We start from the raw sequence: 16,608 nt of genomic DNA, 5'->3' as shown, positions 1-16,608 counted from the left end.
AGAGGTACCAGTCCTGGAACAGGGGCTGGGTTTCTACTCCAACCTATTCATCATCCCAAAATCCAATGGAGATGTCAGGCCAATTTTGGACCTAAAGATGGTAAATGCATATCTAAAGATCCGCTCATTTCGGATGGAATCCGTGCGGTCAGCAGCTGCCACACTCCAGAAGGACGACTTCATGGCGTCCATAGACATAAAGGATGCCTACCTTCATGTTCCAATTTATCAGCCACATCAAAGATATCTACGCTTCATGGTGGCTTCGCGTCACTTCCAATTCGTGGCGCTTCCCTTCGGGTTGGCTACGGCCCCCCGGGTGTTCACTAAGGATCCAAGGGGTCACGATCCTAGCATACCTGGACGACCTCCTAGTCATAGATCACTCGTCTCCCGGCTTGGAGCGAGCAGTGGCCCTCACGGTCCAATACCTCGAGAGGTTCGGCTGGGTCCTAAATCGAGAAAAGTCAGCTTTCCAGCCCACAAAGCAGTTGGAATATCTCGGCATGAGATTAGACACAGAACAACAAGGAGTGTTCCTACCTCTGAGGAAGGTAAAAGCCATCAAGGAATTAATCCTACTGGTTCTAAGCAAGAAAGAACCGACTATTCGCCTATGTATGAGGTTACTAGGCAAGATGGTGGCCACATTCGAGGCGGTACCATACGCCCAGAGCCACACTCGCATCCTACAGGCAGCCATCCTGTCAGCATGGAGCAGAAGGCCACAGGCCTTGGATATCCCGTTGCCGCTCTCATCAAGAGTCCGACAAAGTCTGTGTTGGTGGTTAGACCCTCAGAATCTACTGAAGGGGAGGTCTTTCAGCCCAGTGGCTTGGAAGATAGTGACCACAGACGCCAGCCTGACGGGCTGGGGAGCAATTTTGGATGGTTGCACTCGCCAAGGTACTTGGGCAAAGCCAGAGAAGCAGTTGCCCATCAACATCTTGGAGCTCAGAGCTGCTCGACTAGCCCTCAGGGCTTGGACGTCAAAATTGCAGGGGTTCCCGGTGAGAATTCAATCAGACAATGCCACGGCCGTGGCATACATAAATCACCAAGGGGGAACCAGGAGTCAAGCCGCTCAGAGAGAGGTGAGCTTGATTCTTCTATGGGCAGAGGCTCATGTGCCCTGCATATCGGCAATATTCATTCCAGGAGTGGACAACTTTCAGGCGGACTTCTTAAGCCGCCAGACTCTATGGCCGGGGGAATGGTCTCTGCATCCACTAGTCTTTCAAGCACTCTGCCAAAGATGGGGAGTGCCGGACGTGGATATCATGGCATCGAGACTCAACAAGAAACTAGACAGGTTCATGTCCCGCTCAAGGGATCCGATGGCCTGCGGAACCGATGCGTTGGTTTGCCCTTGGCATCAGTTCAAACTTCTTTATGCGTTTCCCCCACTCCAGTTACTACCCCGCCTGCTGCGCAGGATCCGGGTGGAGCACATTCCAGTCATCCTGGTAGCTCCAGCATGGCCCAGAAGGGCATGGTACTCACTAATCTTAAGGATGGTAGTGGGAGACCCTTGGACTCTTCCTCTACGGCCAGACCTGCTATCGCAAGGTCCGATCCTCCACCCTGCCTTACGGCATCTAAATTTGACGGCCTGGAAGCTGAATCCCTGATTCTCAGGGGTAGAGGTCTGTCTCAGAAAGTAATCTCTACCCTAATCAGAGCCAGGAAACCGGTCTCTAGGGTGATTTATTACAGGGTCTGGAAGGCCTATGTAGGCTGGTGTGAGTCCAAGCGATGGCTTTCTCGCAAATTTACCATCGATAGAGTATTAAGTTTTCTCCAGCTAGGAGTGGATAAAGGATTGGCATTAAGCACAATCAAAGGACAGATTTCTGCTCTGTCAGTGTGGTTTCAGCGGCCGCTGGCCACCCACTCGCTGGTTAAGACCTTCCTTCAAGGGGTCTTACGTATTAGACCTCCAGTTAAATCCCCGCTTTGTCCGTGGGATTTAAATCTTGTTCTGTCAAGTTTACAGAAACAACCGTTTGAGCCGTTGGCTGATATTCCTTTGGTTCTACTGACAAGGAAGTTAGTATTTTTGGTTGCCATAGTTTCCGCAAGAAGAGTTTCGGAGCTGGCAGCCTTATCCTGTAAGGAACCATATCTTGTTTTTCATAAGGACAGGGTCGTTCTCCGTCCTCATCCTTCCTTCCTTCCGAAGGTCATATCCAGTTTTCATTTGAACCAGGATTTGGTATTACCATCCTTCTTCCCTAAACCTACTTCCAGAAAGGAAGGGTTGCTGCATACCTTGGATATTGTCAGGGCCATGAAGGCCTATCTTAAAGCTACAAAGAAGATCCGGAAGACAGATGTGCTGTTCATTCTACGGATGGGCCCAAGAAGGGGCAGGCAGCTGCAAAGTCCACCATTTCTAGGTGGATTAAGCAATTAATCACTCAGGCCTACGGCTTGAAAGGGTTGCCTCCTCCAGTATCATTAAAGGCTCATTCTACTAGAGCCATGGGCGCCTCCTGGGCAGCACACCACCAGATCTCTATGGCTCAAGTTTGCAAGGCGGCAACCTGGTCTTCTGTCCACACGTTTACAAAATTCTACAAGTTGGACGTAAGAAGGAATACTGATACTGCCTTCGGGCAGGCAGTGCTGCAGGCTGCAGTTTGAGACCCTCGGATTCCGGGGGCTCCTCTTGTTCGAGTTAAATTTAAAAATTTTATTTTTCTCAACTAAGTTGGATTTATTATGATTTGAGTATATCTCTAAATTAAATCCTTTTGTCTTGGAGATGTTCTCCCTCCCCTCATTGTAAGCATTGCTTTGGGACATCCCATATAGTAATGAATGCCGCTCTGTGTCCCGTGATGTACGATAAAGAAAAAGAGATTTTTAATACAGCTTACCTGTAAAATCTTTTTCTTGGAGTACATCACGGGACACAGAGCTCCCACCCCTCTTTTTTGAGGACCATTTTGGGAGGCATACTGCTTGCTACAAAACTGAGGTACTCCTCCTATGGGAGGGGGGTATATAGGGAGGGGCATTTCCTGTTTGAGATTGCCAGTGTCTACACCTGAAGGTACTCCATATAACCCATATAGTAATGAATGCCGCTCTGTGTCCCGTGATGTACTCCAAGAAAAAGATTTTACAGGTAAGCTGTATTAAAAATCTCTTTTTTTCGACGAGGAAACTGTTGAGGAACTCGACGAGCCAAAAAGAGAGCATGTTCTCTATTTCCTCGACGGGAATGGAGAAAATTGGCTTGTAGAGTTCCTCGACAGCCTAACAAGGAACTCGACGAGCAAAACGATGTGTTTCGCCCGTCGAGATCCTCGGTCGTGTGTACGAGGCCTAATGCCGCGTACACACGACCGCTTTTCATGACGAGAAAAATGCAATTTTTTTAATTGGTCATGAAAAACGGTCGTGTGTAGGCTCCAAAGCATTTTTCTCGACGAGAAAAATGGGCGTTAAAAATTTAGAACCTGCTCTATTTTTTTTCACGTCGCTTTTTCACGTTCAACGGGCATGCTCAGAAGCAAGTTATGAGACGGGGTAATTGGCATAAGCCGCCCAAAGGGTGGCGCCATTCGAATGGAACTTCCCTTTTATAGTGCTGTCGTACGTGTTGTACGTCACCGCGCTTTTTTTCACAATCGTGTGTATGCACGAGAAAAACTTTGTTTTTTTTCCATGACATGAATAACGGTGCATTATTCCAGTTTTGTCGAAAAAAAACTTCTTTAGCTTATGTTCAAAATGCACAACAGCATTGTATTCCCTTCCTTCTTCCTCTAAATTCACAAGGAGAGGACTACCTGCCTTACCAACATGATCAGTTCCAGTGCTGTAAAATATAATATCTCCTATATTTTTATTAAGATATTATTTAGCTGTTACTAATTACTGGTAGAAGCTTCTGTCGTACATGTCCTATACATCATTATATTCATATTATTGATTTAATTTTATCTATATGATGATGATTTCAAACAATATAGTAGAAAAGTGCTTGCTTCTCTTGGTAAACATTAGGTGGAACACAAGTCTCATACACGCGATCGGATTTTGACCAAAGGTCGTTGGCCGTGAACTTGTTCTGCATACAGACGGCAAAACTTTGTCGGAAAATCCGACCGTTTGTATGCTCCATAGGACAATTGTTGTTGGATTTTCTGTCAACCATGTAGTTTCGTATTTGTTGGCTGACAAAGTTTTGCTGTCTGTATGCAGAAAAAGTTCACAGCCAATGCCCTTTGGACAAAAATCCGATTGTGTGTACGAGACTTTATTCTTTCAGATGTTAGCTCTCACCAAATATAAAAAATAAATACACAAATGGGGGTTGATTTTTAAAAAATGGAGTATGCAAAATCTGGTGCAGCTGTGCATGGTAGCCAATCAGCTTCTGACTTCAGTTTGTTCAATTAAACTTGGGGAAAAAAAACATGGAAGCTGATTGGTTTCTATGCAGAGCTGCACAAGATTTTACACTCTCCAGTCTTAGTAAATCAACCCCAAAGTTTAAAAAAATATATTGCATCTAGGATGTAGTACATTTACATATGGACAACATGAGAAAATTATAGTCTTGATCTGATTTCTAACAATCCTTATTTTTTTGTTACAGGTAAAACAAGAACAGCCTCCAGAAAGTTTGAAGGTAGGCAGTTGTTGATGCTGTGAGTTTTGAATATACTCATGTAGCCATTCCTTTTCTAAAAACAAAAAAAAACATAACCATGTGATGTTAAACTTGTTTTTCTTAAGAAAAATTGAATATCATGCCTAAGAATAAAATAAGGAACTTACAAAAAAAAAAAAACTACAACCCAAGGGGGATATTAAATCTTTAATTATAAAATGTGCATGCTTTCACATACAGCCACATCTGTCTTTTATTTATACAGTTTGACCATAAAGCAAAAGAAAATAAATGCAAATACAAAAGGTTCAAGTCATAGGAAGATATTGAGGCTGAGCAAGGATAAAATACTGTGGTGCACTTATACCATAGTCCTTCATGAGCTGGTGAATATACTACATGCACAACAGTTGTGGCCTCCAAAACGTGATGATCATACACTGATGTTCAACGTGTAGTCAAATGCATGGAAACACACCTGCTCTATGCATGCTGTGCTGCGGTACCATTCATTGTGAATGGCACCCCAAAACGGTAGAATACAATTTATAATGCACTGTAATGCAAAGCAATGTACATAGAAAAAAAACACTTGATATTAAATTCAGCATATACATATGCTGCAGCCTCTAAGTGTGTACACATACATTGCAGACACTTGTAGCTAGATTCAGAAACACTTACGACGGCGTATCACTAGATACGCTGTCGTAAGTCAGAATCCGCGCCGTCGTGTCTTTAAGCGTATTCTCAAACTGAGATACGCTTAAATCTTGCTAAGATACGACTGGCGTAAGTCTCCTATGCCGTCGTATCTTAGTTGCATATTTACGCTGCCCGCTAGGGGCGTGTACGTGGATTTACGCTGAGAATATGCAAATGAGCAAGATACGCCTATTCACGAACGTACTTGTGCCCGATACGCTGTTTACATAAGGCGTTTTTCCGGCATAAAGATAAACCACCAAAAAGATGGTGCAGCCCATGCAAAGTATAGGCGATGGAACAGCCGTCAGATTTTACGTCGTTTGCGTAAGCGTACGTTAATGGGGATGGGCATAGGTTACGTTCACGTCGACAGCAAGGAGTATTTGCGACGTGATTCTGAGCATGCGCGTGCATGCGCCGTACCAACGGCCTTCATTTACATGGGGTCACGGGTATTTTACATGGAGCACGCCCCCTACCTGCCTAATTTGAATTAGGCGGGGCTACACCGGCACATTATCACTACGCCGCCGTAACTTAGGACGCAAGTTCTTTGTGAATACAGTACCTGCCTCTCTAAGTTATGGCGGCGTAGTGTATCTGAGATACGCTACGCCCGGACAAACTTAAGCCAGTCTTTCTGAATCTATGTGTAAATACAGTGAGGATAAGATTAGGACGCAAGTTCTTTGTGAATACAGTACCTGCCTCTCTAAGTTACGGAGGTGTAGTGTATCTGAGATACGCTACGCCCGCACAAACTTAAGCCAGTCTTTCTGAATCTGGCTATGTGTAAATACAGTGAGGATAAGATGTGGACGTGCATAAAATGTCAATGTGCCAGTGTATGTTTATTCACAAAATATATTGGCCCGGATTCACAAAGCACTTGCGCCGACGTATCTCGAGATACGCCGCGTAAGTGCAAATATGCGCCGTCGTATCTATGCGCCGTGCCCACAAAACTAAGATACGCCTTAAAACAGGCTTCATTCCACCGATGTAACTTGCCTACGCCGGCGTAGAGTGGGCGCATATTTACGCTGGACGCATGTGGCGCTCCCATTGATTTTCTATTCCAATATGCAAATGAGTGAGATACGCCGATTCACGATCGTACTTGCGCCCGACGCAGGCTACGACTGGTGCGTGTAAGTTGTACGTACGGCGTAAAGTTAACCCCCATAAAGGAGGTGTAACTCAGCAGCATCCATGCAAATGGCTGCACCAGGGAACACAAGCCTGCGTATTTTACGTAGTTTACTTTGGACGTGAATATGACTAGGCGTAGGTTACGTTCACGCCATAGGTAGTAATCCGGCGTATCTTAGGCAGTTGTTCCGATGTGATTTTGAGCATGCGCACTGAGATGCGCCCACGGGACGGCACATGCGCCGTTCGTTATACGTATCTGTCTGGTGCTCGGCCCATCATTTGCATGGGGTCCCGCCTCATTTGCATGGCTCACGCCCACTTCCACCTACGCCGGCTTGCGCCTAGGAAACCCAGCGCTGTTTTGGGAGGAAGTGCTTTGTGAATTCCATGCTTGCCTCTCTGCGCTGCGTCGGCGTAGCGTAAAGGAGATACGCTACGGCGGCATAAATGTGCGCCAGTGTCTGTGAATCCGGGCCATTGTTTTCAACTCTCAGGAACCCCAGTGACCAGATGTCTTCCATAGAGTTCCTATTTCCACTAAATTACCACTGCCATTACAAAGCCAAGTAATAAAAGCTAGTATGAGGTGAATTGGGGAATCTCTACGAGAATGACACTATCAATATGCTATAAGATTTGGCTGAATTTTGTTTCTGAAAAAAGAAAAAAGTTAGGAAATTTGATTCTGCCCATAGCAATTTAAAATCATTTTAGGGTCAAAAAGTGAAACATTGCCTGGATATTGCATTATTAATAGTTTCTAATCTAAAACTGAAACATTTTTTTTTTTAATTTTGCATAAAGTACAGTAGGGAAGAGTTAAAACCCTTGTCGGTTGTTTTGCCATCTGTATGCCATTAGAGAGATTTCCATCACACAAGAAAATTCCTGTTCTGGTGACATCTCGAATTGTATTTTTCACTCACTTTCATTCCCAGTGACAATGGTCACCAGGGAATATAACAAGAACAAATCTCCCAAACAGGGACAGACAGCAGTAAAAAACGGACTCCTCACCACTCTATCCAAAACACACAGGATCAGCAGGGGATCCATCAACAAACCTCCTGCTAAAGCAGAACGAGACATATGTTACTTTTGAGACATCTGTGTCCATTAAGGTTGTTCCTCCATCACAAGATGTGGTGCTTAATAGACCCATGCTAGGTGTAAGGCCAGATGGGTGTAAATGAACATGCATTCGTGTACAACCTTTTACCACCAATTTGTCACATTTAGGCTTAATGCACACTGGGTGTTTAACCCTAGAGCATGAGATCCCGGCATTTAGCTGTGGGCGGAAGGCACAGGTGCAATATTGAGCCCTGCAGCTGGTATTCTGTGAAACTACATACAAGGCTTAATACTACCATAGCTGCACGGTGCATTAAGTGGTACTAACATTGAGGGCAGTATGTGCCTAGGGACCGAATGCCTGGAATGCAAGTAGTCTATGTTCCTGGCATTCATCCGTGGGTGCACACTGTCCTAATTGCCTCTGTTTTCTGCCCACACCTAAACACCAGGATCTCACGCACCAAGGATAAAAACCCAGTGTACATAATACCAGTGTAAAAGGACACAAAACTTTTCTGTTTTTTATTTTTTTTATTTTAGACAGACTTCGAGGTAACATTAGACTAACGTTGAACTTTGGTTTAGATGCACCTACCTTACAGATCTGAACGGAATGGCCATGTAAAATGGGCCTAGCACTTGGAGTGGAATTTGGCACTATATAACATTGTTGTATTTTAAAATATTGAATATTTTAAGCTATGGCTATGAAATCGTCCATTTTGTTTTTTAATTGTTACACCTCTATTTGCTTAAAGCGGTGTTCTGCCCCCACAAAATTATAATTAAAAACCAGCAGCTACACATACTGCAGCTGCTGGCTTTTAATAAATGGACACTTACCTGTCCTGGAGTCCAGAGACGTCGGCACCCGCAACTTATGTTTCCATCAGCTGACGGGTGCATGTCGCCACCATTACGGGTAAGGGTACCTGGCAGTGTAGCCTTTCGGCTTCACACCGGGAACCCTACTGCGCATGCGCGAGGCCCGCCCCTCTCTCCTACTGGCTCGGCATCCGGGGAAGAGAAGGGAGCCCCGCAGTGACGTCGCGGGCCTCTGCCCGGACTCCCGGAAGTTGGAAAGGATACCTGGCAAAGATGGGTATCCTGTCCCCCCCGAAAGGTGCCAATTTTGGCAAAAGAGGTAGGGAAGAATCCGATGAGCGGAAGTTCCGCTTTTGGGTGGACCGCCGCTTTAAAGTTAAACAGACCACAAAGTGAAATTTTTTACTATGATCTATATACTATATACTTGGGTGACTTGAACTACACTCACCAGTCATTTTATTAGGTACACCTGGCTAGTACCGGGTTGGACCCCCTTTTGCCTTTAGACCTGCCTTAATTCTTCATGGCATAGATTCAACAAGGTGTTGGGAACATTCCTCAGAGATTTTGGTCCATATTGACATGATGGCATCACGCAGTTGCTGCAGATTTGTCGGGTGCACACCCATGATGCAAATCTCCACCACATCCCAAAGGTGTTCTATTGGATGAGATCTGGTGACTGTGGAGGACATTGGAGTACAGTGACCTCATTGTCATGTTCAAGAAACCAGTGGTGAGATGATTTGAGCTTTGTGACATTATCCTGCTCAAGGAGCCATCAGAAGATGGGTACACTGTAGTCATAAAGGGATGGACAAGGTCAGCAACAATATTCAGGTAGGCTGTGGCATTTAAATGATGCTCAATTGGCACAAAGAGGCCCAAAGTGTGCCAAGAAAATATCCCCCACATCATTACACCACCAGTCTGAACTGTTGACACAAGGCAGGATGGATGCAAGCTTTCATGTTGTTTACCCCAAATTCTGACCCTACCATCTGAATGTCGCAGCTGAAATCAAGACTCATCAGACCAGGCAACGTTTTTACAATCTTCTATTGTCCAATTTTGGTGAGCCTGTGTGAATTGTAGCCTCAGTTTCCCGTTCTTAGCTGACAGAAGTTGCACCCAGTGTGGTCTTCTGCTGCTGTAGCCCATCTGCTTCAAGGTTTGATGTGTTGTGCGTTCAGAGATGGTATTCTACATACCTTTGTTGTAACAAGTGGTCATTTAAGTTAATGTTGCCTTTCTATCATCTCAAACCAGTCTGTCCATGTCTAGATGCCTAAATGCATTGAGTTAGTGCTGTGTGATTGGCTGTTAATTTTCAATTTGTGTTACCAATCAATTGATCAGGTGTACCTAATAAAGTGGCCGGTGAGTGTACATATCTCTAGTTTGGGCACAGGTGCTATTTTTCTCTCTCCTGGTATAGAGAATTTTTGGCACATATGAGACACCTGCTATTAGTATATAACCACATTTAGCTTGTGCTGTGTACTGTAGATGTGTGTCATAAAAGAGGACGTTGTATCATAATCTCTAAATCTCATACTGCATGACAAATAATTTGCCTGAAATTAACAGAGCTGCAATTACATGTAAATTTGCTTATTCAGGGAATGAAATCATGGTATTTATAAATGTTCCTGGATAACCAGGGATTTCAATTATTCTTGGGTTAATCAATGTACATATTAAGTAATGTCGGGTTAAGTGGGGTCTAGCAAGCCCTTCTCTCACAGATCAATTTTCACTAAGAGGATAAACAATTCTGAGCAAATAATATGTTGTGAGAACAGTGACATTCAAACAATTCTGACTTGTGCTAACCATTTCCATGCCATTTTTCATCAACTCAATTCCTGAATATTTCATCTGCTGTGCCTTGTCTGAGTTTATTATAATTGAAACTGAAAAAGAATTATCATAATCCTCGGTGAAGCAGCTATATCTATTCCATCCAGTGCTGATGTTCTTATGATAATTTATTTTTAAATCTGTTATACTGGTAGATCAAAGAATAACAAGTTTGGTGACAAACTCCATGTTAGGGTGGCCATTGACATCAGGGTATGCTAGGGTAACAGGGTTCAATGGGTGGGGAAGGCGTGGCTTCCCATACTGAAGATAATCATGGTGCTGACTTCTTTTTGAGACAATGATAATGATCAAACTACAGTTCTAACTAGGGTTGTCCCGATACCACTTTTTTTTCCATGTACTCGCCGATAATATCATGTGACAGTGACACGCTGATGGCTGGCACTGACTGATGGGTACTAAAAGGTGGCACTGACTGATGGTTGGGGCTGATGGCTGGCAGTTGCACTGATGGATGGGCACTTATAGGTGGCACGCACTAATGGCTGGCACTGCTTGATGAGCACTTATAGGTGGTACTGATGCAGCAGTGCACTGATAGGTGGCACTGATTATGCAGCACTGATAGGTGGCACGCACTGATAGCTGACAATGATAGGTGGCACTGACGGATGGGCACTGATGGATGAGCACTGACTGACTGATGGGCACTGATGGCTGGCACTGATGGATGGCGCTGACTGATGGCTGGCAGTGGCACTAACGGATGGGCACTGACAGATGAGCTTTGCCTCATGGCTGGCACAGATGGATGGCACTGATGGCTGGCACTGACTGATGGATGAACACTGACTGATGGATGAACACTGACTGATGGATGGGCACTGACAGATAGCACTGACAGCTGAGCACTGACAGGTGGCTGGCACTTATGGGCACTGAAATAAATGACATGAGAGAAAAAGAACAAAATCATTTTGCTATGCTGCCTGCGATGCCCATCTTGATACACTCTGCACTCAGCCGCATAAAAGCAGCAGCGGACATCTTGTTTCACCCAGTCCATATAGTTCGGGCTGGGTGTAACAAGGTGTCCGCTGCTGGCTTAATGTGGCCGAGTGCAGGGTGTACCAAGATGGGCGTCGGGATGTCCAAGCACTGACGGAAACACTGAGCATCACTTCAGTTACCAAATGTGATGGCTCTGGTCACCGATCATGATGGATGATGCGGCTGCACCCTGCACCCCTGCCAGGCCAGCTTACCTGCTTGAGGACTCGCTGTCCGCTCGCCCGCTGACTCCGCCCACTGACTCCACCCCTATTGTATGCCGCCTCTCTCTCCCATCCCAGGTATCTAATTAGGCATCGGGAGCATTTGTGCGAGTACAAGTACTCGCACAAATGCTCGGTATAGGTCTTGATACTTATACTAGTATCGGTATCGGGACAAACCTAGTTCTAACCTGTCTAATCAGTTTATCAATTGAAAGAAGCTGCCCCACTGACATAAACTCAATGCCGATCACACACAGAATATCAAAACTAGAATGTCATCTAATCTCTATTGTCAGCTTAAGGTTAGGTGGTGTAAAATGGAATTAAAGGGGTTGTAAAGGTTTGTTTTTTTATTTTCTAAATAGGTTCCTTTAAGCTAGTGCATTGTCCTTTCCCTTACCTTTTCCTTCGATTTCCCTTCTAAATGTTTTTTTTTCTTTGTCTGAATTTCTCACTTCCTGTTTCTCCTCAGTAAGCTTGCTCTGAATATTTCTGAATATTTCATCTGCTGTGCCTTGTCTGAGTTTTTTATAATTGAAACTGAAAAAGAATTATCATAATCCTTAGTGAAGCAGCTATGTCTATTCCATCCAGTGCTGATGTTCTTGTGATAATTTATTTTTAAATCTGTTATACTGGTAGATCAAAGAATAACGAGTTTGGTGACAAAAAATTGGCAGTGCAAATTGCACTGATGCGCGGCTTTGGATTCGCTGAGGTAACACAATTTCAAAGACATACCTGGTGGGAATCACGCATTGATATATGTTAAATGCACTTCAGTTGATCTGCATTGACATGTAGTCTCTTTTTTAAATTAAAGTGGCAGTAAAGTAAGGCTAGTAAGCTAAAACAAATGGGTTACTCTGCAGGTTTAAGTCATAATGTACTTGTATGCATTGCATACTAGTACATTATGACAGATTTACCTGCAAGCTGGAGCACTCCAGCATTGAGCTGTCAGGGCTCCCGACACCTTCATCCTCACTCGGACTTCCTCACGGGTTCGTAATCTTTGGCCGCTTGAATGGCTGGGCAGCAGTGATGTCACTCTTGTGCATTTGGGCGGCTCAGATCACATTACCCACTGACAAGCTGGGGGGGGGGGGATTTATGACAGAAGAGACCTCTAGGGTGTCTGCTGTTATAAAAGCCCTGCCTGTCAGCAGATTTTTTTATTTCTATGGTTTACTAACACTTTAAAGTGTGCATTTATTTTCCAGCAGAAGCAAAATACTTTATTTTGATTCCTTTAATATGCATTTCCATGGCCTGTGATGGTTTGTAGTGCATTGCTGCTTGTCTTTGTGTTGGGCCTGCTTTAAGAAATGCAGCCAAACTGGTGAGATGTGAATAACTGATGTTATGTTTGCTGCACTTAGGACATTGTTGTTCCTCTATGCGTTATCCTTAAAGTGGAGTCCCAGCCGCAAAAAATGTTTTTTTCAAAGTCAGCAGCTACAAACACAACTGACTTTTAATGAGGACACTTACCTGTCCAGGGAGCCCCGCGATATTGCCCCCCCAAGGCCGATCTGTCCATCGGATCGGGTGCAGGCACCACCGTTCCAACTAAGGGAAACAGGCATTGGAGCCTTCTGGTTTCCTACTGCACACTGTGCTTCCTGAATGGCCATGTCATCTTCTGGGACACACAAAGGTCCCAAAAGCCAGGGAGGGGGGGTGAGAGGACGTGATGCACTGGGCCATGGCAAGGCTGGGACAGAAGTACACAAGGTACTTCATAAAAGGTAAGTAAGGAAAAAATTAAAAATAAATATCCAAAATCGAGTGGTGGAGGGTTGTCATTCCGTTAAGACAAAGTTGTCAAAGTGGGTGGAACTCCACTTTAATTAATAAGGCAGGCACTATTATTAAAGGACCACAAAAAAATATTGCAGTCTCCTAGCTGTATGTGAGTAATACATGTAATGACAGTATTCAGTATATGAATTACCTTTTTATATATCATGCTTGTATTTATAATTTTCTTCATGTTTACATGCAGACCAAATTGGACTGTAAAAAAATGAAGTTGACAGGCGTTAGTACAAACTATAAAACTGTCTGGAAAGATTGCAGTAGCCACTTTTTATTAAAGATTTTTGCAACTGCTCAGACACAAATGTAAGTGATACCATTTTTTCCAACTCCTGGCCCTGTCACTTTTTGCTGGTTAACATACAGCCAAAGTCCAGGGGACCAACTGCAAGGGGTTTCCACTTGTTTTGCCTAGGGAATGATGAATAAGGTAATAGTTACATTCAGGGCTTTTTTTCTCAAACAATAGATGCTGGAACTTGACCACAACCCCACAAAACCCCTCCCCTACACACACCCTCCAATCACATCAAATAGTGAGTGTGTTCAGTCAAATTTCACGAAAACAGTAGGAGGGTCTTAAAGGGGCATTAAATACCAGGATTGCTTTACATACAGAGTGCAGAGTTGTCACTTGTAAACACAGAAACCAGACTTCTGTGTTTTACAAGTGATTATGGTGAGCAGGCACCAAAGGGTCTGAGCCAGAGGTGGTGGAACGGAGTTCCACCAAGTTCCCCCTGAAAAAAAAAGCCCTGGTTACATTATTACTCCCTTCACTGGCAGCTGGCCCTCTCCTGTGCTGCCTGACATCTGAGATTCTGGGTTGTGGGCAGGCTCTTGCCATCCTCATGCACAATGCAAGACTGCTGATTCTACATTGTACAGGACTGCGACTGGTTGAGCAGAAAAGAGAAGGGGCTGATCTTACAGCATGGAGGAAGCCTGTCCAAAATGAGCAGTTAACCTTTGCAGTGTAGAGAGGAATCCACTGCAAAGGTAAAGATTAATAATTCAGATTCGATAATGAATACTATTGCAACATGTATTACCTGCATACTATTGTTGAAATATAATATAATGATCCCGCAAGAGGTAACTATATTTAAAATGATCCTCCTGTGTTTAAGGCTTACCTGTAGGTATAAAGAATATCTCCTAAACCTGTACGGTTTAGGAGATATTCCCCTCGCAATGCGCCGCTGATTGCAGCGGCGCATGCACAGGGGGTATCCTCGGCTGAAGGGCCGGCCCCGCCGACCCATGCCGGATTGAAATCTCCCGCGCGCATCGCCGCTCTAGCCAATCACAGCGCTGGAGCGGCGAATCCCAGAAGACACGCTCGGCGTCGACCAGGTAAGTTCCCTACCTCGTTCCGAGGTAAGTATTTCATAATGAGCTAATATGCGGTGCATACTAGCTCATTATGGCTTTTGCCTTGCAGGGTTAAAAAAAAAAAATGTATATGCGGGTTTACAACCGCTTTAAATGAAATTCCTTGATTTAGTATAAAGTTACTTTTGAGAATACTCTTTGACTGGACCATTTTTTATCAAGTACACTCTATTCACAAGAAAGACTTCTCGTTCCCTGAAATTAACCTACCATCCACAGTAATTAATTATGCTCTAAAAGTAGTGCAATACTTCCACCTTCCATTCTCTGTACCCTTGTAGCCCACCCTTGTATCTGAAACATTTTAGAATACACAGTGAGGTAGATTTACTAAAACTGGAGAGTACAATATCTGGTGCAGCTGTGCATGGTAGTCAATCTTCTTCAAGCTTCTAACTTCAGCTTGTTCAATTAAAGTGGTTGTTAAGCCACTATATACACTTTTCACCATCCGCTCTGTTTAAATATGTAAGGTGCTCCTGTGTCTGTGCTTTGCAAAAATAAGCAGCTAAATACTTGATTTGCGAGTGCAGATTGGGGATCACGTGACCAGCCGTTGACTCTCTCCTCTCTCGGGCCTGACAGCTGCAGCGGGCAGGGCCGAGGATCCCCCGCTGACGCCAGTCAGGAGGGGAGGAGGAGAGAGACGGGCCAACTGCTGCAGCTGTCATGCGAGAGAGGAAAGAGGCAGCGGGTCACGTGATCGCTGATCAGCGCTCACAAGTCTGAAATATAGCTGCTTATTTTTACAAAGCACAGAAACAGGAGCACCTTACATGATTAAACAGAGCGGATAGTGAAAAAAAAAAGGAACTGTAATTTTAGCAGCAGATGGGGAGGTGGCGGGCACAGGCATGGAGCTCACAGGCAGGGATGAGAGGGGGGAGAGCACAGAGGAGAGAGCAGATGACAGGGGCTCGTAAACTGACCACAGTGTCAGGCTCAGCAGCCATGATATACCATGGTTTACAAAGGGGAGGGTAGAAACTTGTAGGATCAGCCAGGTTTTTTAGGTGTTACAGGGGGGCTAAATTTCAAAGTACAAGCACGGTGCTGTATAACATGCTTTAAAGTAGCAGGATCTATATATATATATTTTTGTTAGGTTAACAAACGCTTTAGGCTTTGACAAAAAAAAAATCAAAGCTGATTGGTTTCTATGCATAGCTACACCAGAAATTACACTCTCCAGTTTTTGTAAATCAACCATTTGTGTACATCTGTAGTAGTTTACTGCATTAAAAGGAGCTAATAAGGTTATTTGGATTTTTGGTGACCTCCTGTATGGACCTTCATTATAAAGCTTGTCTTGGTTTTCAATTGAAAACGTTACAAGCTATTGACGGGATTTATTGCCTGCCTATCAACGCCTTGTTAGATATTAGCTCTGTTAATCATATGTAGCAATAAAGGAAGAATTCCCAAATTGTGTATTTCTAGTCAGGACTATATCTCGTATACTGTATGTATTGAGTACAAAAGATAATTGTAATCGCAAGAAATTATACAAATACATTTACACAAACATTTAAAACCAGGCCCCCTATGAGGCCAATTGAGGTGACCGCCTCAGTTGGTACTCATGGTGGCTCAATAGGGGGTGGCACTGAGGCCTAGGTGACCATATCAGACACTCCAACCTCAGTGAAGCTCAGTAACACTGATAAGATCCCAGGATCAGTGTTGCTGAGATCTTTGTCTGGCCACTGCACTTTTCACACAATTAGGTGCACCACCCAAGCCTCTTTAGTGATATTGGCCCGGATTCACGTACAGTGGCGTATCTTTGAGCGGGCGTAGCGCATCTCATATGCGCTACACCGACGTAACATAGAGAGGCAAGACCAGTATTCACAAAGCACTTGCTCCCTAAGTTACGGCGGCGTAGCGTAA

General features: G+C 44.3%; 1 protein-coding gene across 1 annotated transcript in view; it reads left to right on the top strand.

Annotated features, from left to right (window-relative positions):
• MYO18B (myosin XVIIIB) overlaps positions 1-16,608 on the top strand; it is a 764,821-nt gene that overhangs the window by 64,016 nt on the left and 684,197 nt on the right. Inside the window, 1 exon segment of the mRNA XM_040358554.1 lies at positions 4,613-4,645. Within this exon segment, the coding sequence (XP_040214488.1) occupies positions 4,613-4,645 (33 nt within the window).

Source organism: Rana temporaria, chromosome 1 (genome assembly GCF_905171775.1).
Source record: "Rana temporaria chromosome 1, aRanTem1.1, whole genome shotgun sequence".
Lineage (NCBI taxonomy): Eukaryota > Metazoa > Chordata > Amphibia > Anura > Ranidae > Rana > Rana temporaria.
This window is presented reverse-complemented; position numbering and strand designations above follow the sequence as displayed.